The 27,982-nt window shown below is 38.4% G+C and overlaps 1 protein-coding gene across 9 annotated transcripts in view; it reads right to left on the reverse strand.

Moving 5' to 3' along the window:
* Positions 1-27,982, reverse strand: part of TRAPPC9 (trafficking protein particle complex 9) — a 459,142-nt gene that overhangs the window by 214,079 nt on the left and 217,081 nt on the right. Inside the window, exon 22 of one of the 9 annotated variants that reach the window (XM_027684416.1) lies at positions 13,652-13,892. The exons of the other annotated variants lie outside the window; for them this stretch is intronic. Coding sequence (XP_027540217.1) covers positions 13,876-13,892 — 17 coding nt within the window. The 3' untranslated portion in view covers positions 13,652-13,875. Of the gene's footprint in view, positions 1-13,651; positions 13,893-27,982 lie in introns of those variants that run through there. 9 annotated transcript variants of the gene reach the window in all.

Raw genomic sequence — 27,982 nt, forward strand, 5'->3', positions numbered from 1 at the left:
AGCCCAATTTGCTGCAGGAGTGAGCAGGGAAAGCAAGGACAACACAACTGCAAAGGCTGATGTGAAGAGAGACGGGGCACAGCCCTCAGAATTTGTGGTGGAATTACCAGCAATACTACATTTTCCTACACCATGAACTAGGCATTTTCTTTAAAAAGAGTTTGCTCAGAACAACTGGACGAGAAAAAAATGAAAACAGAGGTTAAGAAAGTCTTGCTGCTTTCCCCAATTGCTCTTCTTTCTGAACATCTCCCTTTCCTACCACTGTTCTTCTGAGGGGCAAAAGACTCAGTCCATTTCCAACCTGAGCTACAGGGGTTGGCTGAATTTCTCCTCCCTTTTCCAGCAGTTTCTGCTTCTAGGAGGTGGCTCTCTGTCTCTCCCCCTTTGCAGAAGGAAATTCTCCAACTTGAAAACCATTCTTGTTCAGAGAGGAATAATTTTTCTCTGTTTTTTTAAGGACTGCCCAGATAAATCTGTAACCAAAACTCAAAAAAACCCCAAAACCCTTCAGATTACAGCTGTGTACCAGGACTACTTTAAGTTCTCCTGAACCAACAATAAAAACAGCTATCCCCAACCACCTCTAGTGCTGATTAATTCAGTGCTGAACTGGCATCTTTGCTAACAGCTCTCCTGGGTTTGAATTTGCAAACTGCATTACAAAGTCTTAAAATCTGGGCAACCCCAGTTTCTAGCTGAGAGCTGCACGTACAGGTTTGTGATATGACTACAATACAACACTTAATTTTAATAGCAATACACAATTTTTCATTCAGAAATACGTTATGAAGACTGTGAGTCCCTCCCATTTTCCCTATTGCATGTTAAAATCTGCAACCAACACACTTGTTTTCTCTCTCTCACTTTTTTCAGGAACATCATGAGCACATGGAAGTGTCCAAGGCCAGGTTGGATGGGATTCGGAGCAATCTGGTCTAGTGAAAGGTGCCCCTGCCCATGGGAGGTAAGTTTTAACATCCCTTCTGCCCCAAACCATGCTGTGATTCTGTGATTCTCATTGCAGAGACACACACCAGTGTCTGAACACTGGACTTGGCTGCAGATATAGGTGACCAAAGGAGGAGGGAGAGGTCAGGCAGTCACTCATTAAGATTCTGAAAGAAAGTAAGATGTTTCCAAACCATTTTAAATGAGAGCAGGTAGGCTGCTGGTTTCACATCAGCATGTTCTGACTGTGAAACAGCTGCCCTTCGTTTAAAAAATGCAGGAAAAATGGAATGTTATCTAATAAATATGATTTTGTTGACCCCAACTTCCTAGAGTTAGGCGGGTGCCTAGATTTGTGCCCTGGGCTGAGCCACTAGATTGAATTTCATTTGATAAACTTATCAAACTTTGTAAGTTTGAAGGAAAAGATAAAGCAGAAAAAATGTCAAGGGTGAGCTAAAAGCTAAAGTTTATATAAAGTGGATATAATGACCTGCTGTTTTGCCCCCACAGGCAGTACCAAGCACGGCACAGCAGTACCACCCTGTGCCCTTTTCACCCCAATATCCCCTATACTCAAGCAGCCAGTCACATGTGGTTTTCTAACATATTCCAGGAAAAACTGATTCTTGATATTATGCATATTTCCACTTTCAAATTCTATTCTGTCAACTCACTCTGAAAGAGAAGAAGAATGGGCAAAAATGTAAGCAAAAGTAGAAATTATTTTCACTATGGACACAGAAAGCAGTAGTGCAGAAAAGATAAGCTCTCCCAGTATGTCACAAGAGAATTTGGTACAGACAGAAACAGTAAAATACACAGCTTAAAGTAATACCTTTTGTGATAGTTTTGCTGCAGTTACAGACTGCCTAGAGCCAACAAAAAAGCCCAAGAAAACACAAGTCAGTGCAGCTCAGGATAAGATGCCTGAATGAGCATCCCTAAGAAAGAAGAATTCACCCAAGTGTGAGACTGCTTCTGGTTTTAATTCTGATTTTATTATAGGTCTCCTTTAGGATCTGTCTCTCCAGATCTGTGTCCCATTTATGCACAGTGTAGAAAAAACTACACTGTCAAATGGGGATTTAAAAATTAGGGAAGCAGTGGGAGACTTCCCAGAGGTCAATTTTCCTGCACGAAATATAAAAGGCAATTTTTCCAATAAAATGGGAGAAGGGCTGGTCTTGCTGGATAAGGGATAGAATGAGGAGCTGGCAGATAAGGACTTTACTGCTGTGCTCCTGATTTCTTGGAGCAGAACTTGGGGAGTTTTTGACACAGTGTCAGAATTCTCCCTTAGAAATATCAGCAAAACCCCAAAAGGACTCAGGGTCTCGATACCCTTAGTTTTTGAGGAGGCTGATCAAGACACTGTGCAACTTAAAGACTCTCATAATATTAGATTGATGTTATACAATTATTAAATAGTGCTTAGCATGAAAATTGCTGCATTTTAAGACCTGAAAGAATGAAAGCTTAAACTATCAGATAAAGCAGTCCAATATGAAGCATTTCATAATTAAACACGTCTGCTCTTAATACACTTTCCATGGGATGACTTGCACTAATATCTACCATGAATTCTTGACAGCCACAGTGGGTAAGCAATGGAAATCTAGAGAAATAAATTTAAATTGAGTCTATCCTGTGGTAATTTTTACAGAGAAAATGGCCTTATTTTGCTTGCTTTCTTAGGCAGAACAGGAACTACAGAAAATTAGAGGGGGAGGGATGTAACTAAGAAAACCCACAAGGGAACTTTGACTCAGTGTGCGCATAACTTCACACTTTGTTTTTAATAATTGTTTTTTAAAAAATGTTTTCCTTGAGAATTACTTTTCTGAATACAATTTTACATTTCTTACTTTCCTGTACCCACACAATGAACTGCAACAAATATTGTTGCCCACTCACTCAGCCAGAATTAGTGGAAAGTTAAATATAAAGTACATAGTGAGCAGGGAAAAATGCAGTTAATCTCCTGTTCTGAAACAAGGCTCAATGGTAATAAATTGGAATGTATAAGCAAAAGTAGGGAAAAATAAAATTGGTTAGAAAATAATCAAAATAAGTCATAACTATAACTGCACCAAGTCTTCAAAGTACACACTTAGAGAAGCTTTGCCTTAAAAAAATTATGAAGAGAAGATATTAAATGGTTCAACAATATTAAGAAAAAAGTAAATCTCGTATTGTAAACTATTTTCAGAAATTGGTGATGGACTACTCAAACTCATTTTCCAGTTTCATAGAATCACAGATTGGTTGAGGTTAGAAGAGACCTTGAAGACCATCTCATTCCAACCCCCTCCCATGGGCAGGGACACCTTCCACTAGACCAGGTGCTCAGGGCTCCATCCAACCTGGCCTTGGACACTTCCAGGGATGGGGCAGCCAGAGCTTCTCTGGGAAACTTGTTCCAGTACCTCATCCAACAAATTTCTTCACCATATCCAGTCCAAACCTACACTTTTTCAGTTATAAACCATTTCCCCTTGTCCTGCCAAGACAGGTTTTGGTAAAGAGTCTCTCTCCATCTTTCTTAGGAGCCCCCTTTAGGCACTGGAAGTTGCTCTAAGGTCTCCCAGGAGCCTTCTCTTCTCCAGACTGAACCATTCCAATTCCTTCAGCCTGTCCTCACAGGAGAGGTGCTCCAGCATCTCCATGGCCCCCTCTGGACTTGCTTCAACAGGTCCATTTCTTTTTTTGTGTTGGGGAGTCCAGAGCTGGACACTGTGGGGTTTCACAAGAGAAAGAGCAGAGGGGCAGAATTCCCTCCCTCGACCTGCTGCCCACACTGCTTTGGATGCAGCCCAGGACATGGTTGGTTTCCTGGGCTATAAATGTCCAATTTCATACTCTAAATTGTATTTTAACTTTCTATTATTATGTGCAACACCATGTATTTTGGTTTTCTAAAACTTGAAAAACTATTTTCTTAAATTCTTTATGAAAAAAACAAACCGTGTACAATATTTCATTTAAAGAGAACAGTTTTAAAAATCTTGATAGAAACTACTAGAGGGAAATAAAGGTCTTCAGAAAAAAAAAATCTCCCTTGGTTTAAATGCTTGTTGATCAATTTGATTTGTATTTTCAAAAGCACTTGTGGTAGCCCATCATGTACGGATGCATTGCCAAATTGGAATATGAAATTGGTTAAATTCAAGTGGATTTTTGCAGTTAACAGCAAAGAAAATTTATCATTCCAATACATATAATCTTCAATACTGTTCCAAAATACAGAGATACTGCTAATAAATTTCCACATTCTTGCCTTCCAATCATTTTTTAACTCATGAAACTGCAATTCACAAATTAAAGTGGCCAATAAGGGAAAAAGTGTCAACAGATGAGAACAAGTTTTCCATAATCTCTGCAGCAGGCGAATGCCACTGCATCTCAAATAAAGAATAACCTGACTTTTCTGAACTAAAATCAGACCACTGCTTGTTTCCAGATGATATGACTTCCCAGATGTTCTGACTTCCCAGACTGCTTTTCCTATCTGCTGTATGCTGATCTCATGAACTGAAGAGCATCAGATTTTGCAACACATAAAAACATCCAATTGATTTTTCTTTCCCTCCTATTGAAACATCATACATTATTTTCTTTGTGACTTTCCGTTTTTTTCTGCTCATTATTTCTTATTTTTAAACCTTTTGGAGCTAATTTTTGAGATTAATCCTATACTAAGATGAGCTGGTTTTTCTAAGCGCCTTTGTCATTGAAGAGAACAGCAAAAATTTTCACCTCAGGGTAATCTGGAAAAATGGAATTAAAGACCTACAAAATAATTTTAAGAAACATAGGTCAGCATAAATGTCAGTATTATGAATGGCCAAGTAAACAGACTGGAGAGAGGGAGATGAGGAAAGGGGGGGTCCTTAATTATGGATTGTAATGAAACAGTCAGATTCTTTCTGAGGTGAGGAGTGATCCTGTTTGCTCACTGGGGCTGATGAATGCCACCAATTTGGGTTCAGTTTCACTTTGCTAAAGGGCTTTGAGAAAATTTCAGTAACAGAAAACACAGCAATTATGTCATTATGGCTCTTTTCTATTTCTGAGTTGGAAAATAACGAGGGTCTGTAATAAAATTCAGCAAAGAAAGAGGTAAGGAGGATACTTCAGGTAACCCAGGGAGGATCATTCAAGAAACAGGTTATTAAAAAGCATTGTACTAAACAGCATTTGCAGTGCATGTATTATTTAGACAAACTCACGTTATTTAGGGCTTGATTATAACCTCCAATTCTTATGCAATTCATGTATGCAGTAGAAGAATTTATAAGCTAATGGGCTGACTTTATTTGTCAGTGTTTGCACTGAGAGGACCACATTGGTTTGTTCACCCACAGATTCAGAGTTTGGGAAGAAAATTGTCTATTTTACAGCAACTCTGTTAAAGGTTTTGAGTAAATTACAGTAAAATTATCCTAATTATTCTATTTTTAAAAATACAAAAATAAAACAAGCAGAAATCCCTTCCATAATCTGTTGCCAGTTTAGAACTCAAGTTCTGTATTTCTGCCCTCTTCAGCATTGCTTTCCCATTCATCCTTTGTCACAGACCTCTAACATTCTTAAGAATATCAAAATATCTCATATACAAGACAATTCTAACCAAAAATTTCAAGTCCCAACACTGCCAAGGTTCCAGTAATATAAAGAGCTGTTTATTTACAGTATTTCTAACTTCCTATTTAGTTTTGAACATTTTTTATACTTCTCAACAGTCATACATCAGACTTTGACAGATGGTATGTGTACCTTATAAGATTTATGAACTATTCTTCATGAAATGTTTGTAGAATCCAGTGCAAAGCTTAAGTAAGCAATACAGAAGTTTTAATCATACACATTATGAGTTTTATAAATTTGCAAAGCAGCTAGTTAGAGCATATTTTCATCCCTTAAGGATTTGCTTATTGCAGAGTAACCAAAATATTCATGATACCTAATTACTTTCTGGAAAAAAAAAAAAAAGGGGAAGTCCTTCCTTTGAAATATTCATTCATTTCGATATTTCTTTAGGGCTTTTTTACATCTTCCTGAGACTCCGGATTGTTCCGTTTAGTGAAAAGCTAAAATGCAACACCAACATGCTTTTCTTGCAGTAAGTGTATATCCTACTTTCAGCTTGGGAAGTAACAGAGGAGGGAGTTGGGTTGTAGGAATGAAGAAAACCAGTCATAGGCTTTATCCCAGTTAAAGCATTATTAGGCCATGCTCTCTATATTCCATCTGTACTCTCACAACTACTTTATGTTGGGTCATTTACACTCAAACACACAAGATATGAACTAAGAGAGCTGGTCCCTCCTTAAAGATGACCCAGAATCCTTGGTGTCCACCCAAGGTTTGGAAGGTACTGACAATCTGAGGCCCCAGAGAGCTGGAGGTGCTTCATGAACTCAAAACCTGCAAGTTAAAACTACAATGAATCCTTTTTTCTTTCTTTCCCCTTTTTTTTTTTAATATATGGCTTTAATATAACCATATTCAAACTTTAATTTGGTATGCCTGGAGTGGTAAATAGCAATGCACCATAATCAGCTGTTATTATGAAGAATGAGTTGCCCATAATCTGTGTAATAGAACCACTCTCCTGCTAATCCATCAAGCACTTTGCCAAGGACACTGCAGGGACACTAAAAGCACCAGTTTCACCGTGGTAGTACTTCTCCTCAGTATGGAAGCACTTGTTGGTATAAGGGAAGAATATAATTTGTTGTGACTAACAGCTTTCATCTTCTGAAAATAAAAATCACCACACAGTAAAGCTCTTTTCTACTGATCAACTGTTTTACCACTGTTAACATATTAAAGCTGTAAGGTTTGCAACTATCCAGACCTGGGCACCAGCATAGGTTTCTCCTTGAATTTTAGCTCCTGACAGGCAAATCAAAAATGGATGACTTGATTCCAGTGTGACACTGGATACGGGGCAGAGCAGAAGCAACAGAAGTACACGGCCCGCTGAAACCACACCTTGTCAATCAGGTTCTCAGATTACTTTGAAAATCTTTTTATTAGACAGCATCAAATTCTTTCAAAAATTCATGGAGATCACGTTTTTTCCCTCTTTGAACTCTGCAGGAGTCATCTTCAAGCAATAAAACTGTATCGCCTGCCAGAAAGGAGAAAAAAAAGAAGTGCACTTTTCTACTGCTCACAGCACTGCAACATTTATGAACCAGTGAGCTTCAGTGAAAGCTGCAGCATTCAGCTTTTCCATGAAGCATGATGAGCTTTCCATAAATTGCAGCCACGTTTCTCCTAGAGGGATATGAATAAAGTCTATTTATAGAATATGCAGCAAGTGGATGCAGAGTGAAAATATCACTTGTGTCTTCAAAGCCTAAATTAGCGAGTTTCTGCATCCTGGATTCCATAATCTTGTCCATAAGCTTTTCTTCTCCTCCAAATTTTAACTTTTTTGCACAATCATGTACTAATCATGTAAACTACACTGACCTACATACAGCCTCAGTACACTTTTTGTACATGTGATACACATGGACAGAAACACTATAAATAGAAGCACATAAAACTGTGCCTAGAAATAGAAACAGCAACAAACGCATTTTCTGGAAAAAAAGGTGAAAGCAGAGGAAAAAAATAAGAACCTCCTGGAATGAATACCAAGATGATTCAGGTAAAGGAACAAAGATCACTAAATCTTGAAAATTCCCAATTTACCTTGGCCACTTTGATTTAGATGCCAGGAATAGAAATTTGTGCTGCAGTGTGACAACCACAGGTAACACTGAAAGCAGTAATAATTGTTCAGCCAGAATTCGTTATGTGGTAAGATCCTATTTTTCCAAGGAGATCAAACATCCATTAGTCTCATGCTTTGCTTTAACTTGACATACACAAAAGAAATATGTTCCTGGAGAAGGTGAGCTTAATTCCAAAATTATTTTTTCAGAAAAAATAGAAAAGAATGTGCATAATTGGGAGCCAAAAGCCCTTTTCCTACAACATCATGCATTTGATTCTGGGTAAAAACTAAGAATAATAGTCAGCAGGGTGTGTAAGTCAGAGATCCAAATATTGCTAATGCTGAAACAAATGAACTACTGTCTTCAATAGAAAATTAAAATTTTAAAAATCACCTGTTTTGACAAGGCCTGAGGCTCTTAAAATTCCATGTGCCTTTTTTCTCTTGGAATGATATATGAAGCCTTCAGTTGATAGGATGTTCTGCCATAGGTTCTATTATTAAGCCATGCGAAGAGGCATTGGCAATTATTACCTATTTTATTTTAGGCATCAGTTCAGAAAAGTAGCTGGAAGAAGTTCTTATCAAGCAGTTCTCTCACTCTTTCCAGACTGATGTCCTACAGATAAAATGCAACCATCTTCTCAAAGAAAGTGTGTGGGTTTTCAATACCATGAAAGGTCAACCACTCTCACAAAATTAGGTTCTTAGAAGTTCTGGTGTTATTTAATGGAGAAAAAAACCCCAAACAACTAAATAATAACAGTATAATGCAGTTAGCCTGGCAACAAGCTTCCAGAAAAGAACTGACTCTCTAAAGAAAATATCAGGAAAAAAATCATTAAAATCACCGAGATGGAGATGTTGAAAGGAAGCACTCTCAGGGTGCCCAGGAAAAAAATGGGATTTAAAATACATAAAAAGCTATTACACTTTGCCATAGCTCAGAAAAAAATTAGGAATCCTGGGAGTTAGTACTGGAAAGCTTGGACTCAGCATAATACCTACAGAAGTTTATTTAGTAATGACAAATAAGTCTGGATGCTTAAACCCCACAGGATCAGATCCTTGGCTGAACAAAAGAATGGAATGGAGAGCAGATTTCTCGCACCTTAAAGGCAAAGTGGCCTGGTTTTAGCATTTCCACAAGAGACACAACTAAGACCTATCGGTCTCTGTGTCCAAAAAACCAGACATGAGAGTCATCAAAGAAATATGAAACATCCTCTAAACCTGGACCTGCAGAGCCAAAGAGTATCACTTTCGTGCAGTTGCCTGCACATCCTGACATGCCTCTTGCAACCATGTGCACCATCACCACAGCAAGACAAGAAAATGCCACAATGAGAGAGAGCAGAGCAGAGCTAGGCAGGCCACTGCTGGCTCCCTTTCCATGCACTGCATGACTTATTTATACGTATTAATAAACTCTGCTTGTTGTAGTACACAGACCAAAATTCAGGGACAAAGAAAAATACAAACATGCAACTGTAAACACCACAAATCTCCCCAGTGTGCTCAAGTAAATCTGGATTATTTTCATATATCTGTGCTGATCAGCAGGAAAAGCACTGAATACAAATACGTGCTGGTTCAGATTTGGGTTTAGTTTGGTTTTTTTGAGAACAAAAATCCTGTTGCCACACTTACAAAGATGATGTCAGATGCTTTAACAGATGAAATGACATAAGGAGAAAACAGTTACCTACTAACAAGGTTTTCTGTGTTAACCTTGCACCTCGTTAACACCTTAACTAAGGCAACAGATTCCGAGCTCCCATTCTAGAAAAGTGATTTAACTCTCACAACTTGTTTTCCTTTTCCTCATCATAACCCTACGTCCTTCATCTCAGCTTAAATTCTAAATATAAATAATGTAACTACTGAAGAAAAATTTCAATGCATGTCAGAGGCCTCTGCAGATCTCTATAAGCAAATTAACTAGAAATGCTGGGGTAGAAACATGGAATCAAACCTGGCTACAGCTCACAGGCTGATGTTGGGAAATTACAAAACAATGATGTTTGGCCCAACTCAGCTCTTCTTTTTGATAGTAAGACTGTCCCTGCTCAGAGTGGGGTCTGAGGAGAGAATGGCACAGGTCCAGTCTACCTACATGGCATTGTTTAGTGCTTTCCAACTTCTTTAAAACTTCAATAGCCTGTTAAAAATACCCTTTTCAGTAAAACTAAGCAAAACCAACCTATCCAAAGCATCACAATGAATTAACCATAAAGGTGGAAGACAAAAACAGACGTAGTGAGAAGTGGACTTCGAGACTTCATCAGAAATTTATTCCTTCCTTCTCATTCCTTTTACTTTAGGGCCTGCATCTTTAACCTAAATGTTATATTCTGAAACTATCAGTTTGTGGTATTTGAGTGTGTTTTCAAGGCACTTCAAAGGTGAAACGTAACTACTAGAAGTGATTTCATAATTTTAAACTATCTATTAAAATTTTAATACATGGCATTTTTCATTTGTCCCTACTCCTGTAAACATCTGTTCCAAAATATGCAGCAAGAGTGCTAAATGAAAGATGCTACAGTGCAGTCTCTACACAACAAAGAGAAGAAGGTTTAAATTAGATATTAGGAAAAAATTCTTACATGTGAGGGTGGTGAGGCCCTGGCACAGGTTGCCCAGAGAAGATGTGGATGTCCCATCCCTGGAAGTGTCCAAGGCCAGGTTGGATGGGGCTTGGAGCAGCCTGGTGTAGTGAAAGGGGTCCTTGCCCATGGCAGGGGAGTTGGAACGAGATCACCTTTAAGGTCCCATCCAAGCCAAACTACTTTATGATTCTATGATTCTACGAGTCTAAGAAACTAGAAACAGTATAAATATTAAATAAAGTGCTTCCATCTGCCTTTCAAAGAAAACTTCACACACAAATAACAACTGTACAAACCTCCACACCCTCCCACATTATTATGTGGGCATCAAATTTGACTCCGGTTCTGTACTTCTAACCCTCTGGGACAAAGCAGAAACATCTGCCTTTATTTCAGCTGCCAGTCTAACAGTAAGTTTCAAGATAAACCACCCTCTATGAATAATTAATACTGCTTTCTCAGTTAGATTTGTGATTATTAAGTCATTATTTGTTTGTTTTCACTGATGATTAATCTGTTTTCCCTTCTCTCATTTAGTCATACAACTCTGGAGGAAAATTAAACCGTCAGATAATTTGCAAATTCTGGTTAGAATTGAGCAGTCAGTTCTTAAGAGCTTTGTATTTTAAAATCTCTAGCTGAAAAGGTATACAGACCAAAGGATATTCTGCAGTGGGGTTTCATGTGCACAGAAACAGCCTTGGATTGGGAAGCACCGCAGCAGTGGGAGGTGTTGAGGTTGGTGCACTGAAGCCCAGAGAGACAGGCATCGGTCATAAGACACAATTTTTAACGAGGATCACACAAAGAAGGGTTGGGATAGGAATGAAGCAGGTTCCATGTCTTTAGCAAACTATTTCCTCTTGCTTTTTGGGAACAGGAGATCTGAGTCTGTAATTCTCAAAGCAATCAAGGCAATCATCCCCCCAGCCATTCCAACCACCAACCCCACAGAAAACCACCAGCATTTCTCACTGGGTTTGTCTTCTGTTGGACTAGTCTGTTAAATCAGCACAGGGAAGTCTGGCAAGAGGCAAAGCTGCAACAAATTAGGTAGTAAAAATGCACAATGTAATTGAGGAAATAGTCTGGAGGAAGACTTGGTAGTGAGGGGAGGAAACTGTTTTCAGAGAGATCAGCTGCTTAATTTGACTTACCTGACAGCTAAACAAACACTGGAGCCAAAATTCAGTACACAAATGGGAAGTGGGGAATGCACAGACTGTAGCAGCCCTTATCTTACATCAAGAAAAAATGTTCCTCAAACTACACTTGAGGAAAGAGAAGGAAAACAGGAGTTTGCAGGATCAGGAAGATACTTCCCATCTCAAGTCCCTCTGAGCCCTGGTACTGAACTGGAACAAACTGAGCAGAGATTTGTGGAGGCTCTATCTGCAATTAAAAATAAAACCTCTTCCTAGAGGTGACTTCTTGCAATTCCAGGATCAGGAAGGTCTTTGGACAGAAATGTTGCTGTGATGCTGAGGATATTTAGAAGTCTTCACATTCAGAAGGACATAAGCCTGATGCCACCTCATTGCCAAGCCAGTGGCAGCTAAAGGGAGTAACAAAATAAGATCTACTGAACAGCCAAACTACAACTGAAAGGACTACTGTGACACACTGACGTGTAAATAAAGATACTGGAAGTAATTCAGTGGAAAAATCATTTGCTTTGCTTATTATCAGGGATTTCGCCAGAAGCAAAATATACTCACATACTTTTAGTTTAATTTCAAAACTGGTGTGAAAGTCACAGGTTATTAAAAACCCTGAATAGGAGACACAGTTCTGACCAATCATTTCCTAAGCTTTATTCACCACCATTCATTCCTGGTGTTTTTCAAGCCAGTATAATGAGTCATTCACTGGTTAAATCAGGAGACTGCGAGACTGAGCTTCCCACTATATTACTGTCTTATTTTGTAGCCCGAGGCAAAGTAATGATCTCTTCTCAATCTGTCTATATGTAATATGCACATTATGCTTCTCACAGGGATATGATTCGTTCACTGATGATAAAAAACATTTTGGTGTTCTCAGAAAAACAGCATCATAAATTCACAAGAGGTAAGCAACAGAGCGAAAACAACGGTCTTCTTATACCAGTGCAGTTGGACAATTTAAAAGTTACAACAAACTTTTTACCTAGAGTTATATCATTCTGCAGCATCAAGTTCTCCAGGGTTTGTACTTAAAAAATATAAATTAAAAAAAAAAAAGGCATTTCCAATTCGTCTTCCAGCTTTATAAACATAATGTTGGTCAGAAGAGGAAAGTCAGAAGTTCATCCTGCCCTCAGAGAAAGATTCCCATTTGACTTTTTCAGGAATTCTAATCTGGAGCCAGAAGGGATGAGATCTTCCACATCATCCCACGAATCCTGAGAGAGAATGGGAATGGCAAGACTTGAGCTCTGTCAGTGCAGGAGGACACCACAAGCCAAGAAAAATGTGGGAGATGCCGGAGAGCATGTCCAAGCTGAACTGGAAAGCTGATGTGGGAGAAGGAGTTCAGGAAAGCAACCAGATAAAATGGGGAAGACAGAATTTGCTTCTGCAGTTAAAGAGACTTGCTCATTTACTTATCAACGTTCCACTAGAGCCTTTGTCAGCAAGGCAGTTGCAGAGACTGATAATGATGCATTTCTTCAGACATGCACAGTATGAAAGAGGAGCTCCAGCAGTTCTGCAGGAGTATTTTGCAACATCTTCTTCTGTGAACTAGTTAGAAACTTCAGCTATCAAAGATGTTATCTGCTTAGAGAGTCATGGTTAGATGCAAAGCATCATGTACAGATTACACATTTTCATAGGCTTTGGATCCCTCACACCATACCTACATTCTCCTTCCCTGTTTTTAAAAATCCATCTAAATTATTCATTGCACAGTTCCTAGACTCAGAGTTATTGGGTAAAAAGATAAAATTATCCTTCAATCCTCACCTTTGACTCCCTAGGAACAGATTGATTATTTAGAAGTCACAGGTATTCCCTTCAGAAGTGTCGAGGAATGTTTTGGAAGGAATTTTTTTTGGCCTACTGTAATGCAACTTGGCAGAAACATGGTTTTCCCTAATTAAGTCTTGGCTTATTTATCTATATTTATCTTAAACACAACACAGAAAAATTCTGTGTATTAACAAAACCAGTACATGTTTCTATGTAGCTACTCAAGCCTCTGTATGGAACAAGCCTGTAGGTGTTTATGCAGCAAACAAATTACATATGTGGGCAGGCAATAGTAACAATACCTTTTATCACATCTTATCTACATTTCAAGCATGTAAACAGCACACAAGTGAGAATCTTGAACAAAGGGAAAGATTTTACACTGAGACTTAGTCATTTAATTGACAACAAGAGCAACAAAGTTTATTTCCAGAAATGTTTTACCCTGAAGTATCCCAATTTAGATTTTGTTAACACAAATTGCACTGGATCCCAAATCCTGAAATGCTACATAGAGAGAGATGCAGTCAGACAAGGCTACCTATAGTTCTTAATTCCTTACAAATCTTGAATGACATCCAACCACAAGCAGGAAACCACAGCAAAAATGTGTCTTAAGACTCTTTCAGAGATTCACGAGAGCTTCAAACAGGTAATAAAACAAGTCAGCAGTTAAACTTACCATCCACCAGCAGCAAGTCATTAGTTGCAAATAAAATACATCCACTTAACACATAGGACTGGAATCACAAGTCATCCCAGTTTTGTATTAGGGAGACATAGCATTAGCATCGACAAGACTCCCAAAATGAGCAAATTTAAAGGACAGGACAATTAAAATGTTAACTGCTGCCTGCAGCATTGCAAAAGTGTTCTCAACATTGCTACCATCAAACAACTGCCACTTCAGATGGAGTGAAACGCCAAGGCCTTGTACTTTGTTTTAATTTGAACTGGATCTACGGCACAGGCTCTGGGTATACAATAAACCCGAGTCACAGATTAGCTCAAGCAGATGAACTGAACTCTCCAGATACTGCTCTGTACCAGCCAACAAAGTGCTGTTGAAAAGATGACACCTCCCCAATGCACACACATGGTTTTGCCCTGGTCTCCACACACCTCCCAAAGCGACTCAACCTGCCTCCAATAACAACCCCCGATATTTCAGTTGTTGCGAGGAGATTTAAACTGAGATTCCTAAACTGAAACTTCAGCTGTGTCAGGAATCGTTAATCCTTTCATACAGTAGCCAGGAGCCAAATCCATTTTGTGATGACAGACTGCAAATAAAAGGACCTGCAGGGCCATGAAACATGCCAGGGGCATCACTGCAAAATGCAGTGTAGGTATAGGAGGTCACGACGAGGTCACATTTCCATATTTCATAAGATTTGCCAAGTTTGAAATTAGAGGCAATCACACAATAAATCTCAAAACATGCCAGTAGGAAGATAAAAATTCCCCTTGGTTAACAAACAAATCAAGACAAGAATATACAAGTCTCAGATACAGCAGAAAGGAGAGCAGATAAAACCTGTCTCAGAAAAAAAAATCAGAGAACAGTAATTATAGGCAAGTATTTTTGTCTTTACTACAGATACAGCTTTGACATTTCCACTCTCTCACAGAAACTATGTATTTAAAGTGAAAATATGAAAGTAGTAAAAGGCAACTGTCAACTGCTGCATGTTCATTGACTCCATGTCAATGAAGGCCGGCATGTCTCTACTTTGTAATTATTTTTAACCTATCTCTGCACAAGGAAGAAAGACAGGAGAGAATTTAATGATAACAAAGTGTTTTAGTAACTGCCTTGCATTGAATTTTACAAATTTACAGCAAAGTTGAATGTCAATAGACAGCAAATCTACCAGCCTCCAGCTTCATGCCAAGGCACAAGCGAAGAGGAACATTAGCACATTAGACTCCAAAAGATCTGCCTTTGTTTTCACTAACCAAAACCACCAATGGTAAAAAAACCCCCTTTGTTTCTCCCAGGAACATTTGTCTAATAAAGCAAATTAGGTAGTATGTGAACAGCTAATCGTGAAAAGAACAACCATGGGGTGGAAAAAAAGGGATGTCACAGTGATTGTAAAATTGCAACAAAGACACAACCACTAAAGTAATTACAGCTGGTCTAAGCCCTAACAAGAGTTAAACAATCTAAGAAAGCAAGAGAGAATGCAAACCTACATGGGACTGCACAGGACTAAGGAGTATAAAAAGCATCAAGATCAACTAAGGAGGCTGAGGAAAACTCATACACAGCAACACTCCAATAGCTAGAACAGCAAAGTCACGTGCACTTTCACAGAAAATATCACCAATCAATTTAAACACTATTTTATCAGTCCGTGACCTAGAACTTACTTTCTTCCACAAAGACCATGACTACTGCTTCAAGCTGTGAAAGCTATAAACAAATAACTTATTTATTTGCAGTTGAGATCATGGATTATGAGTTTATGTTATTTTTTATCACATTCTCTGCTGATTCCTTTTGTAGTCCAGTGGTTACAGAAAGAAACAAAAAACATCCTGGATTCTTTCTTTTGAAAGACATCTTTGTGCTACCATCAAAATCCCAGGAGTTACCAGTTCTCCCAATATATTAAATCCATCAGTGATGTTTACAAAATTTCTCTTTCGTTAAGAAAGTTTGTCTATATACACATCATGAAATCAAGAGCTCAGAATAAACTCCTCCATCCCACATACCCTGTGCATATCTCACATACTTGCACTGAGTTTCCTTCACATAAGAGTGAGAGATGAGAGACAATGGGACTAAGCAACACCTGGCAAATCTGAAAGGAACAAGCCATTACTGTCTTGTCTTTTCACAAAGCCATACCCTCCCTTTCTCTGTCACTCCCTTCAGCCAATGCCCATTTACCTAAATCTCATTCAATTATAAGAGAAAATAACTGTAGATTTGAGATCCCTTCAGTTTCTTCAATTCTTTTTTGACAGTCCTTCGACTTTTGGTTTATTTACGTACTGAGGACAGGAGCTGCCTATTAATGTGTGCTCACTCTGTGCTGCTGCCTGGCACCATTCCTGCAGAGGGAACAACTCAACAGTTACAACCACATGGATTAAAACAAATACTGCCTATACAGAAAGCTTGGAAAAGATGGTGTTAAAAACTGGTTTGGGTATGCAGAAAGAGTAGAATTAAAATAATTTCCTGAAATGAAAGAAACTGTTTTAAAAGGTAAGGGATAACGGACTCCATGTGTTAGAAGATAAGAATAACCCCCAGCAGCAAAGTCCTTGAATAAATTCTTAGAGAAGTACAATTAATTTCATCATACCTTGAGAAGAAACCGTACCTATCAGTGTATTATTTTACTCATACTTTTCTTATGCTACAAAATGTTTGGTGAATAAAAAGGGTTACCTAGCAGCTTATTATTATTAAAATATGATGACTGTGACTGTGTCTCCCCAAGCAGCACAAAACTCCAAACTCATATCCTCTGAAAAATCTTTTCATTTTTATAAGCCATCTGTCAACAGGCCATTTCTTCTCTGCCTTCCCTTTGATCATACAGTCCTAATTTTCTCAATGTGGCAATTAATCTCTTTTCCCCCCTGATTTTTATATAAAGATATTAGAAAACCCTCTGAAGCCTTCACATTGTACACTCAGCTAATATATGCAGCCTTGTATTCCTATAATTATCCCTCCCCCCCCCCCTTTCTCCCCTCTCCCTTTCACATGCCGTCTATCATATCCTGTTTCAATAGGACCACATGATCTTTTTGTGCTCGCTGAGTACCTATCCAGGGTGCTACAAGCTGTCCTGTCCCAGATATAATCACCACCACCCACAACTCTGTTCCTCAAATTACCAGGAGAAATCTCCAGGCTCTTTTTCCTTTGGCAAACTACACACTGGTATCATGTTTCCCGTTCATGCAGCACACTCTGCTAAGGAAGTGAATGGTGTAGATGTCGGGCAGAAATAGCGTGTGCTTGAAATTCTTCACTACACCAGCACATTGTCTTGTGCTCACACTAGGTCTCATCCCCTTTGATAATAAATAAAAAAAAAAAAATGAAAAAAAACTTTCCTAGAATGAATCTTTTGAAGAATAGCTATTGAGACAGTCTTTGGGAAAATAAAATCATTCACTTAAAGAGAAGCAGAACATTTAACGTGATTGGACACATCATCCTTTCCCCTAGTATTCATTTCATGCGCAAAATCCTTTTGATGCTTTATACCTTTAGTGTCACAATAAAAAAAATCTTCTTATTACTGAAGAGCGATAAGAGAGTAAACAGCAGCTGTGTGATAGCACTGATGTAGCAGAACATATCCCCGCGAGGATTCTTGACCTTTCAGCCTCGGTTTTCAATGCTGCAGCTAAAAATATCTTTCCTCCACTGACAAATATTACAGCTCCATGCCGCAGAATAGCAATGAGGAGCTTTATGCTCTAATGGCTTTACTATAAATAGAATCTCTTCAATGCTAAAAGCTCTTCATTAAAAGGATTAGTGACTACAACACACAACAGGAACAACCAATACCAAACCTCGGGCTTTGTAGCACAAGCTGATTTTAAATTTACTAGATTTAAGGTTTCTAAAGTAACTGTGTAATTTGGTGAGTAAAGTAGAATGAAAAAGGACTCCCTCCTCCCTTCCATGCAACATTCTGGAGAGCTGTCTTTGATATAAAATTAATAGTTTGAGGAATCGGCTTCCTAGTACTCTCATTTTCTCCAGTTCAATGCCAAATTGACTGTATAATGCAATGTCAAAATGAAGAACAAAGTCACAACAAAACTGATGTCAGTACTTGAGCATAACAAATGATCAGTTTTCTGCTGGAGCAGAAAAATTTCCTCCCCTGCCTGGTTTAAGATGGGGCCACAAATCCTGCCAGGGCTGGGCTGTGGCTCTGCAACGCTCGGCTGTGCTGCAAATGAGCCACATTTGGGGACTGACGTAGGAGGGGGACAAAGTTGGGGACAACAAGATCAGCAGAATAGGAATCCCACTTAACACTTCAGGATAAACAATAAACCCAGCCTTAGGAAGTTACTTTGAGAAACACTGGCAAATACACCATTGGACTGATGTCTCACAAACACCATGCCATGGGAAAAGGATCGGAGACAAGATGTAATTAAAGTAGAAATAAGGCACATTTTTAAAGTGATGAGTTATCTTAACATGGCACCAGTGAAAGACTGACTAGGAAGTCAGAAACTTCAAGGGAAAAGATAAACACTACTTGCCAAATGTGAGATAAATTGACCATCTACAAATATTAGAAAATACAAGCTTGTCAAATACTCTATTAACAAAACTGTGTGTCAGGCACTCAGAGATTTTTAAACCTCTCTGATACAATCAGTGGTGTGTGTGCAGTCAATCAATGAAACGCAATCCCCTCCAAGACTAATTGGATTGGAAGACACGCAGTAACCCAGCACATCCAAACTTTTCCATCCTCAGAAGCAGCTTACAAGCTCCTACCTTAGCCTGGACTACCAGGCCACCTTTCCATGAACCAACCGTGCCAAGTAACAATCAGCCTCAGAAATGGGCTGATAGCACATACTCTAAGTACCACTCAGCCCTGGGCCCACACATGCAAGACTTCAGCTTCCAACAGGAGGGAACTTCTTGCAGCACCTTCATAGATATGTGAACATGTTATCCCAAAACACCACCAAACAGAAAGTGATCAGAGAATATGCATCGAAAGGGTGTGTCAAGCCTTCAAAGCATTGAGGTTGTTAAAGAAAGGAACATCTGTCTATGGAGCCACTCTGTATTTTTAATTGACAAACCAGTGCACAATCCCATTGCCCATCAATGAATTCCACTCATGGGACTATGATTTTTTTTCCCTGAGGTTCTGCAAATATGTTTTTCCTTCAGCACTATTAACTTGTTAGAATCAAATCAGATGTGGTAATGTTATTCTTTTTTTTTTTTTAAATAAAAGACATAGTTTTGATTAGTTGGACTAATGGCACATTTACCTGTATTTTAGGTTTTCCTCTTTTATATTTGTTCATTGTTAGAGAACAGAAATTTTATCAAACATAAACCAAATTTAGATTACCAAAATAATGAAGGATGGCTCCCCCCCGACATTTAGACAAATGGCAAATTTTGATTGCCTTCTAAAATTCATAATAGGAGAACTGAATACTGTTTTTTCATTTTAAATTAGAGGATTTGCTACTAACATGCCATATGCTGTGTGATATGTTTAACAGAATGTTACACTTCTAATTGCATACCAATCAAGGGCTCGTATTTTCCAACAATTAGCAGAGTAAAGTATAAATTTCCTGGTGTCGTTGGTGCTTTCAGGCATCCAGCAGAGCCTACAATATTTTAATCCACACATCTTCCAAATCACAAACATCATTTGGCTTCAGTAAGAGACCTCCAGACAATATTAAAAAGGAGAGGATAGGGAGAGAGGAGAAAGAAAGATGTATTTCTACTGACAGCACCATCCTTGTATCTTCCCAGAATTGCCCACATAAGTTCTAAGATGTTCAACACCAAAAATGGGGTAGGGATCTCAGCTGGGGTTTTATGGAGTCAGCTGGAAAAATCAGGAAACAGCTCTCCACATGGAGCTCAGTAACTTCCACTTTTTTAGGAACCAGAAGGTATCCAACCCTGATTTTCACCATACAGGTTTCAAAAGTTTTAAAGACATTTTATGCTGACTATGGGTCATTTTTCATTTGTATCTACTAACTTCCTTGCTGATATTCAAATTTCACTAACAATGATGAGTCTTCCCATCATATCATTTATTATTTATGATGGAGCAGGAGCGAGCTACTTAATGAATAGCAAGATAACTTGGATTCACTTTAATCTCTGTTTCAAAACAGAAAGAATCTCCAGTGACTTTTCTCCCAGACATTATTACATACGAGTCATATTTTACTGAGTAAAATATTTACTTGTGTTTTTTCCAGTGTTTGCAAACTTTATTAAATTCAGTTTGCCATCAGAATATGAAGTAATGATAGTTAAAGACTAATCACAAATCACTGCTTATAAAGATACTGTGCTATTAATTGCCAGATACCGTGTACTCAAACTTAATTTCTAGTGAAATGCTCGGGCAATTCTACTTTAGCACTGGAAATATCTGAACCTGCACTTCCATCTCCTGTTTTGTCAGTGTTATCTCAGAAAACCCGTTCCTACAGCCTCCTCCCTAGATTTTAGCATGTCAGAAAAGGCACAGGAGTCATCATCACAGTATTTCAGTTTAAAGCTCCTTCCCAAAGGTAGTTCAAAGACTTCGTTACTGCAAGTTTGTGTATGGTATTACCCAATGGTATCCAAAAGATACTGGCATACAGGAATATGCATGTTCTTAGCATGATCTTCCATGAATGAAGAAAATAACTGAACATTCAAGGGTCACATTTGGAATCTGTGTAACTCAGAAATGCCCAGTACTCATACAGAAGAGAGATAGAGTTTATAATTAGAAAAGTAAACCATAATATGAGATAACTGAAGGCACAGACAACCTGCTTCCAAAGTCCAAGGGAGCAACATTTTAGTAATTACAGACAACAAAATGTGAATAAAATGTAGTTCCTGGGCTAAATAACATCTCTGCTTTTCTGCAATTTTTTGGTCCCTTTAAATCTTCACATTTAGACATGTAACAATTTTCTGCTGAGTTCATATCATCGAACCATCCAACTTAATTTGACTAAAGGTTTGCTGATTGTTATGGCACTCTGTGGCAAACAAACAGCTCCACAGTCTGAAGCTCCAGATGAATGACATCCTGTGGTATTTTACATAAATTAGGTAAAACAACTGGATTGTTACCAAGTTTCCAGCACCAACGGAATGCAAAAGACACTTTAAAGGAGAACAAGAAGGATTCAGAATGATGATATCAAGAGTTGTTCACAATCTCGCCCAATACATTGCCTAAGAAACATTTTATTACAAGAACAGGAGGGAACCTGTGCAGGTTAATTCTGCCTGATGATCAAGTTGCTGGGTTTTTTTTACTCTCTCAAAATAACAGAAGAATTTCATTGTCTGCCACCATGCTTTCTGAAGAACAGCTTCAAGATTATCATCACCAACCTCTGTGACAAGCTGCCTCCCCTATCAGACATGTGTCACTGCATGTCACAGTCCTGTCCCCTCTGCTCGTTTTTACTTGTCTGAATCATGCACAGCTTTCTCAACAGACCCCCTGTACAAAACCATGCACTGTGACAGCCGAAAGCCAAAACAATTCCTCACAAGCCAACAATCCTGTACTGCTGCATTTTCATTCCTTGATTTGTGTCATTCCAGCATGTTTTTTACCTTTGTGGAGTATGTACTGGTTGTGCAGGGATTTCTGAGTACTACTGATCCCAAAGGACTGCATGAACTGCGCTACAACCTTCCCAAAAATGTGATTATTGTGTAATAAAAACTAACCTAAACTTGAAATTCATCTGTATGTCTGGGGTTCCAAACAACTGCTGCATTTCCAGCCAATAAAGGCCTCACACTGCTTTATTACACTATTGGTCATGGTGCTGAGAACCTGAAACGTGCAATTTAATCAAAATTAACTTCTAAAAGTTTTAGTGGTTTAATTGTTTTGCATTTACCTAAAATGACTACATTATTATCCACCTTAGACATTTAAGATCCTATGAGAGATACATTAGAGAGACAGCAGCAACTTGCTGAACACTGTGTTACTCACATTGGTCTTAATACATAAACTTTGATATGAGCCAGAAGGTTTAACAAGCTGGATTTACTCCATCATTGCCTGTTTCAAACTCGTGTTTGTGAGAAGGCAATGTTGGTTTCAATAGCTTACATCATGTTCTGTGAAATACTAAATATCCACTATAACTTTGGTGGTTAATAAAGGACAACAGAGAGTCCTGGAAATGAAAGCACAGACTCACTTTAAGGTAGAGATCATTAAGGATCCATGTCAGGAACAATACTACTGAAGATCTAAGCTTGTCAACAAGATCTAAGAAAACAAAAACACACTTTACACCAGACACAGACAAAGGCTACTGAGATAATTGTGGGGTGGGAAATAAAAAAACCCCTGTGCTATCAAAGAGACTGGGAGAGTTAGTCCTGACTGCTGTCTGGAGATGCACAAAAGAAAGAGCAAGAGTGATAAAAGGCAAACATCAGAGACTGAGAAAAGCTATTTAAACTAAAGAACAATATTGACATGAGAACAAAAGGGCTGGAAATGAGTCACAAATAAATTTAATCTTGAAATTCCTATTCGCAGCAAGGATCTCAGACGGAGCTCAATAAGTTTACAAAAGGCTCTCCAAACAAAATCATATTGAGACACCTTCTGCAGTCAACTTCTGAATTAAATAACATAAAGATGTACATTTCATGTGATGAGATTAATTTAAAGCAATATTCAGACAATACAAAGCACTAGCCACCAAGCACCCATGAACAACAAATAATTTCCTCCAAATACAGCCAAAATGGTTCATAATTAGTGAATGGTGAGTGCATTGCTTACTAATACCTTCAATAGGAACAGATGTTCAGAAACCCACTGGTCAACCCAGTAAGTTATACAAAATTATAGTCACTAGGAAAGCAGAAGAGGTCATTTTGACTCTTTAACAGGCAAAGCTCAGGATGTTCACTACAACTGATAACTGTTCATTGATCTTATTTTCATCCCCATTTCAAAACTTAGATTATGTTTCTCACTTAATTTTTCTTTTTCTTTCTTTCACAACCACTATTTGGCTATTTGATTAGTGCGAGAAACCTGGATGTTTTCTTTCTGTAAGTGAAGCATACATGGGAAAATCTGTGACAGCAAAGCAAGAGGTGATGCAGTTTAGGGGAGTTAAACACCATGAAGAAGCTCACTAGGCAGGACAGTGTGGACACTCATCCTCGTGGGATCATCTCCTGTTTTGAGGGGTTTATACATGGGCCTGAATTTCGGGGCGCAGTGAAGCAGTGATAAATATGCCTCATCTCAAACGAGGGTTCTGAATTCAAGTGATCTAACGTGCAAAGCCATGTTTTACTGTCTACCAGTCCGAGTTCTGAGTAGGGTAAAGCCCAAGCCAAGAAGCCCTGACAGATCTGAGCTGCTGATCTCCCTGCTCAGCAGTGCTCCAGCTGCAGTCTGGAGTTTGTGTGCAGCATCAAACCAACTCTGAGACTTCATGTCCTGCTAAAACAAATTTGCTAAATGCTCCCACGGCTGGGAGCACTGTTGGAAGGCTTCCAACCAGAACCATTTCAGGCTTGTGGCACCCGCTGCTGCTCTGAAGTTTCTGATTTATGGTCTCCAACGCTTCTAATACCTGGGTTTTTCCTTTAACTTGAACAACCTAACCCCATCTTTCACTCAGAAAACTGGCAGTTGACTCTTTATCAAAGTACAGAAATGTAATTATCCTTGAACACTGCTTTTAATTATTGAGGATTGCTGTTACTGCCTTTTTTTCTTTCCCGAAGTTTCACACGAGGCAACCAATTATTTCTCTGTGTAATTCCAGATACTGCCGAGACATTTTACCCTTTCTATATCCTACTACCATTTTTAATTAAGATTCTTCCTTATTTCATCTCATGTGTCTGGTCTTGATATAGAAATTCTGTAACAGCTCTGTAGGTGTTTGATATTATTGAGTCACAACTTCATATGATACCATACAAAATGTAATGAGTAATAAAAACCAACTTGAGTATCACTTGATGAAAGTCCTTTTGTACGAAGCCATCCTACAGAACACATTTGCTCAGCTCCTCCTTTATATCCTAAGATGAAAAAAAGAAATAGCCTTTCTCCTTCTGAAACTTTTTCTAATGTATCCATAGGTAATCAGAAATGTTACTGAAGTGAGCCTGAATTTCTGCTTAGTAAGGAAACAGACATTAAATAAAAAGGCTAAGCTCCCCATTGAGTATACAGTCTGAATAAGTACACAGACTCACAGCTCAAGAAAGGTTTTGTTTGACTGGCTTCCTTTGTAAAACAAAATCAATTAATTATTCAAATCAACCAAATGAAATTAAATTTTATGATTGCTTAATCCAAAGGTCTGGGATAGAAAATAAATTTTAAAAAAACCCCAAAAGTAAAATCTAGTTCTGATATTGTTTTACTGAAGGGACAATGGGGAGATGTGACAGGCTAAGAAAAATCACAAAATGGAGGGAAAAAATCTCTTATGCTAAAAAATAGACAATTAGCTGTCAAATTTGAGAGAGAGAGACTAAAAAGGAAAAAATGAGAGAACATGAAAGAGAGCACTTCAGTCAAAGTGTGTGTTTCTTCATACAAATCTGTCTGTTCTGGTCTCTGCTTGTACTGTTGAGGTTTTGACAGTTGGAAGCTATTAATTTCAGAATTACAAGGCTTATTGAGCTGGATTTATGTTCTTTGCAGTTGTTAATTCACTTCTGCTTCCTTGATGAAATAAAGGACTACTTCAGAACGAACAGTGAAAATGAAACCTACTTCCCTCCCTTCAAAACATCTGTTTGCCTGAGAACTTCTACTGATGGTAGGTCACACTGGCCTTAACCAATGCGTCAAAATACACGGGGTGTGAGAAGAACATGTGCAAATACTTGGAAAATTTTGCTTTAAGTAAAATACAAAACTAAAGCAGAAACATTCAGTTTATCTTAATCAAGTACAAACTTTAAACTATAGCAGAGAACATGTGCACTTCTACAGAGAAGACATCATGGTCCAGTGAAATGACACAGTTTATCAGTAAAAAGGAGTCTGATCCCTGGTACAACACAGCCAGTGAAACGACTGCCTCATTTACGGCATCCATGGCCTCCAGTTCCAAGTTCCACCATGGCCTCCAGTTCCAAGCACATGTTATTTTTTCATGTGAAATAAAACAAAAGCTGACAAATGTCAGAATCCAGAGAAGGCAAGCTCAGCATGTGCATTCTGGAGTCCCTTCTTGTTTCCTGCCCCAAACCAATCACACTTTAAGCCTGTGCTACACAGGTTGTTCCAAATATTCCTCCACCACAATTAGCATATTTTCCATTTCTCATTCTCAACACACTTAACTGTACAATTCATTTAATTGCTGGGCAATTAAAATCTTGCCTGATCAAAGCATTTTTCTTGCCTCTCTTGTTAATACATACGTCTTCTGATCTCTTTTCCATTTTTTTAATTGTCCACAAGCTGAAGCATATTTTTTCTGAATTTTTATTCAAGTGGTATCTTCTATATCCATCAAAGTAATAGAAATTTATTTCTTTGCAGGTTCACTGATAGTTTTTCACCAACTACTTTACAAGACAGGTTTTTTGTCTTTTCAATCTTCTTCTTTACAATTATCTTTACACAGCTCTTTTTGAACTCATTGTCATAATTATTCCGGTTGCTTTTCAGTTTTTAATTTGGATGTTCAATTAATCTATTACTCAATTTACTTCTAACAATGTCTAGAAAATTAAGTACCTTGGATAACTGCGTAACAATTTATCATCATTATGGTGTTCCTCAATCACCCGTTATGGCTTCACTGAAATGTCATAAGCAATATTCCTGTAAAGAAGTAAACTATTCACAGCTGCTCTTTTTTTCCCCTTAAAAATACAATGGTTTTGTAAATGAAATATTGAAAATAAAGTCCCACTTCAGCAGTTTTTCTCCTCTCCTTGAGATCCCGGTCCTCTGATGCATCCTGGAGATCAGTCAACTCTTGATTTTGCTAATTAAAGAAAAACAGCTCACAGACATCGAAACTCAAAGCAAGCAAAACTGGAGATGTCCTAAGTAGCAAACACTGAACTCACCTGCCAGATTTACTCAGCTTTGGAGAATCGATCGAGCTCTATTCAGTGCAGTATCTCTACAGCATAAACCTGGCAATAAGTCTTCATTCCTTGATCACCTCCAAAACTTTACATTTTCCTATTCTGGTTTGATTTGAGCTCTTCTGTAAGAAGTTTCCCATGGGAGGTTTCAGTAGAGGCTTGGACAAACATCACAAACCATCGCTGAATTACTCTGGTAGCTCAGAGACACTTAAATAATTTCCAATCACTTCAGACAGCAGATCTGAACTTGCAGCAGATTTCTTTGTTACCACTCTCAGAACAAATAACCTTTTTTCCTGGACTACATTTCATCCATTTCATTTATGGTACTTTGGTTTTGGAGATTCTTGCAGGATTATAAGAAATACAGATGGATATTTTGTGACCAAGACCTGCAGTGACAGAATGAGGAGCAAGGGTTTCAAACTAAAGATGGTAGGTTTAGATTGGACTTAAGGAAAAAAACTCTTTACAATGAGGGTGGCGAGACAGTTGAACAGGTTGTCCAGAAAATCTGTGAATATCTTGTGATTGGAATTGTTCCAGGTCAGACTGGATGGGGCTTTGAGCAACATAATCTAGAGTCCTAGATGTCCCTGGCCAGGCAGGGGTTTGGACTAGATGATCTTTGAAGATCCCTTCCAAACCAAACCATTCTGTAATTCTGTGTAGTAGCCTCATCTCCTTTTAGAGAGATGCTGGTGGTAATCTTTTAGCCGTCAGAATATTTTAGCAGTTTATTCCTCCTCCTCCTCCTCTGATCTCCTTTCCTTTGTCTATCTATTTTTAAAGCAAAAATCAGTAATGATTCACACTGGTGAGTCCTAGACCAATACTCAGACTTCTCCACTAGCATTCATTACCTCCTTTTCCCTCCTGCCTCTTCTCACTGCTTCCTTAGAAGTGCTGGACCTGCAGCTTCAGCTGCCAGTCCTTTCAGAAATCTGATATGAAGTAACCACCGGCCCTCCACCCAACCTCTCTCAATTAGCTGTCAAATTTGAGAGAGAGAGACTATCTGTCCTTACATAAGAGGTTTTGTTAATTCATTGTCACTTTAGGGGGCTCTCTTTATTCTTAGCATCTTTTCTTTGAAATCGCTACCGATCCTGTTATGTCTAAAACCTTTTCTCTACAAGTTTTTTTTTTCTTTTCAGTTTTGAGTAACTGAGGCTTCGGTAGGAATTAGAAACAACACCAGACTCCAAACATATCACAAAATAGTGTATTTTGACATGCAAGACCATTATCCGTGTGCCAGATGCCCCAGTTTCATCAAATTACTCCATTTTTTCTATGTACTACCCCAGTCCCTCAACACTTCCCAGGAACTGAAGCATGTTGCTTGTTTGACATTGCCAAAATATCCTCCAAAACAGCCTGCACACAAGCTGTTAAGATATGAAAGTGTTCCCACCTCTCTTGGATCTTAAAAATAAAAATGAAAAACCTGAGGGTTCTTCTAAATGGATGAGAAAGGTCGTTTACCTTGTAAAATCCATCTACCACCAGACTGTTTCTCAATTTTAGTCTTCCTATGAATCATATTGTGATTTTCTACCTCGTAGACAGCTTACTCTTGAGATTTTCTGGCTAACACTCTTGGTATCATCTTTCTAACTATGATAATGGCCAGACTACTGTAATTCTAAAATAGAAATAATTAAAGAATATTTTAGCTTGATGAATGAACACAATAAAACTCATCATTTTTCTCAAGGGCAGACCTTTATATACCCTGCTGATCTCTTTGTATCTCCAAGCTTGTATCTGTATAATATAAATGGTCCTCTGTAGGGCCTAGGAAGGGTCTATTTATTAAAAGAGAAAGTAAAACTACTTCCTTACAGTTCCCCATTAAAACTAGTCTTCGAATAAA

This window comes from Neopelma chrysocephalum, unplaced genomic scaffold (assembly GCF_003984885.1).
Source record: "Neopelma chrysocephalum unplaced genomic scaffold, ASM398488v2 Primary Assembly neopelma1_66, whole genome shotgun sequence".
NCBI lineage: Eukaryota > Metazoa > Chordata > Aves > Passeriformes > Pipridae > Neopelma > Neopelma chrysocephalum.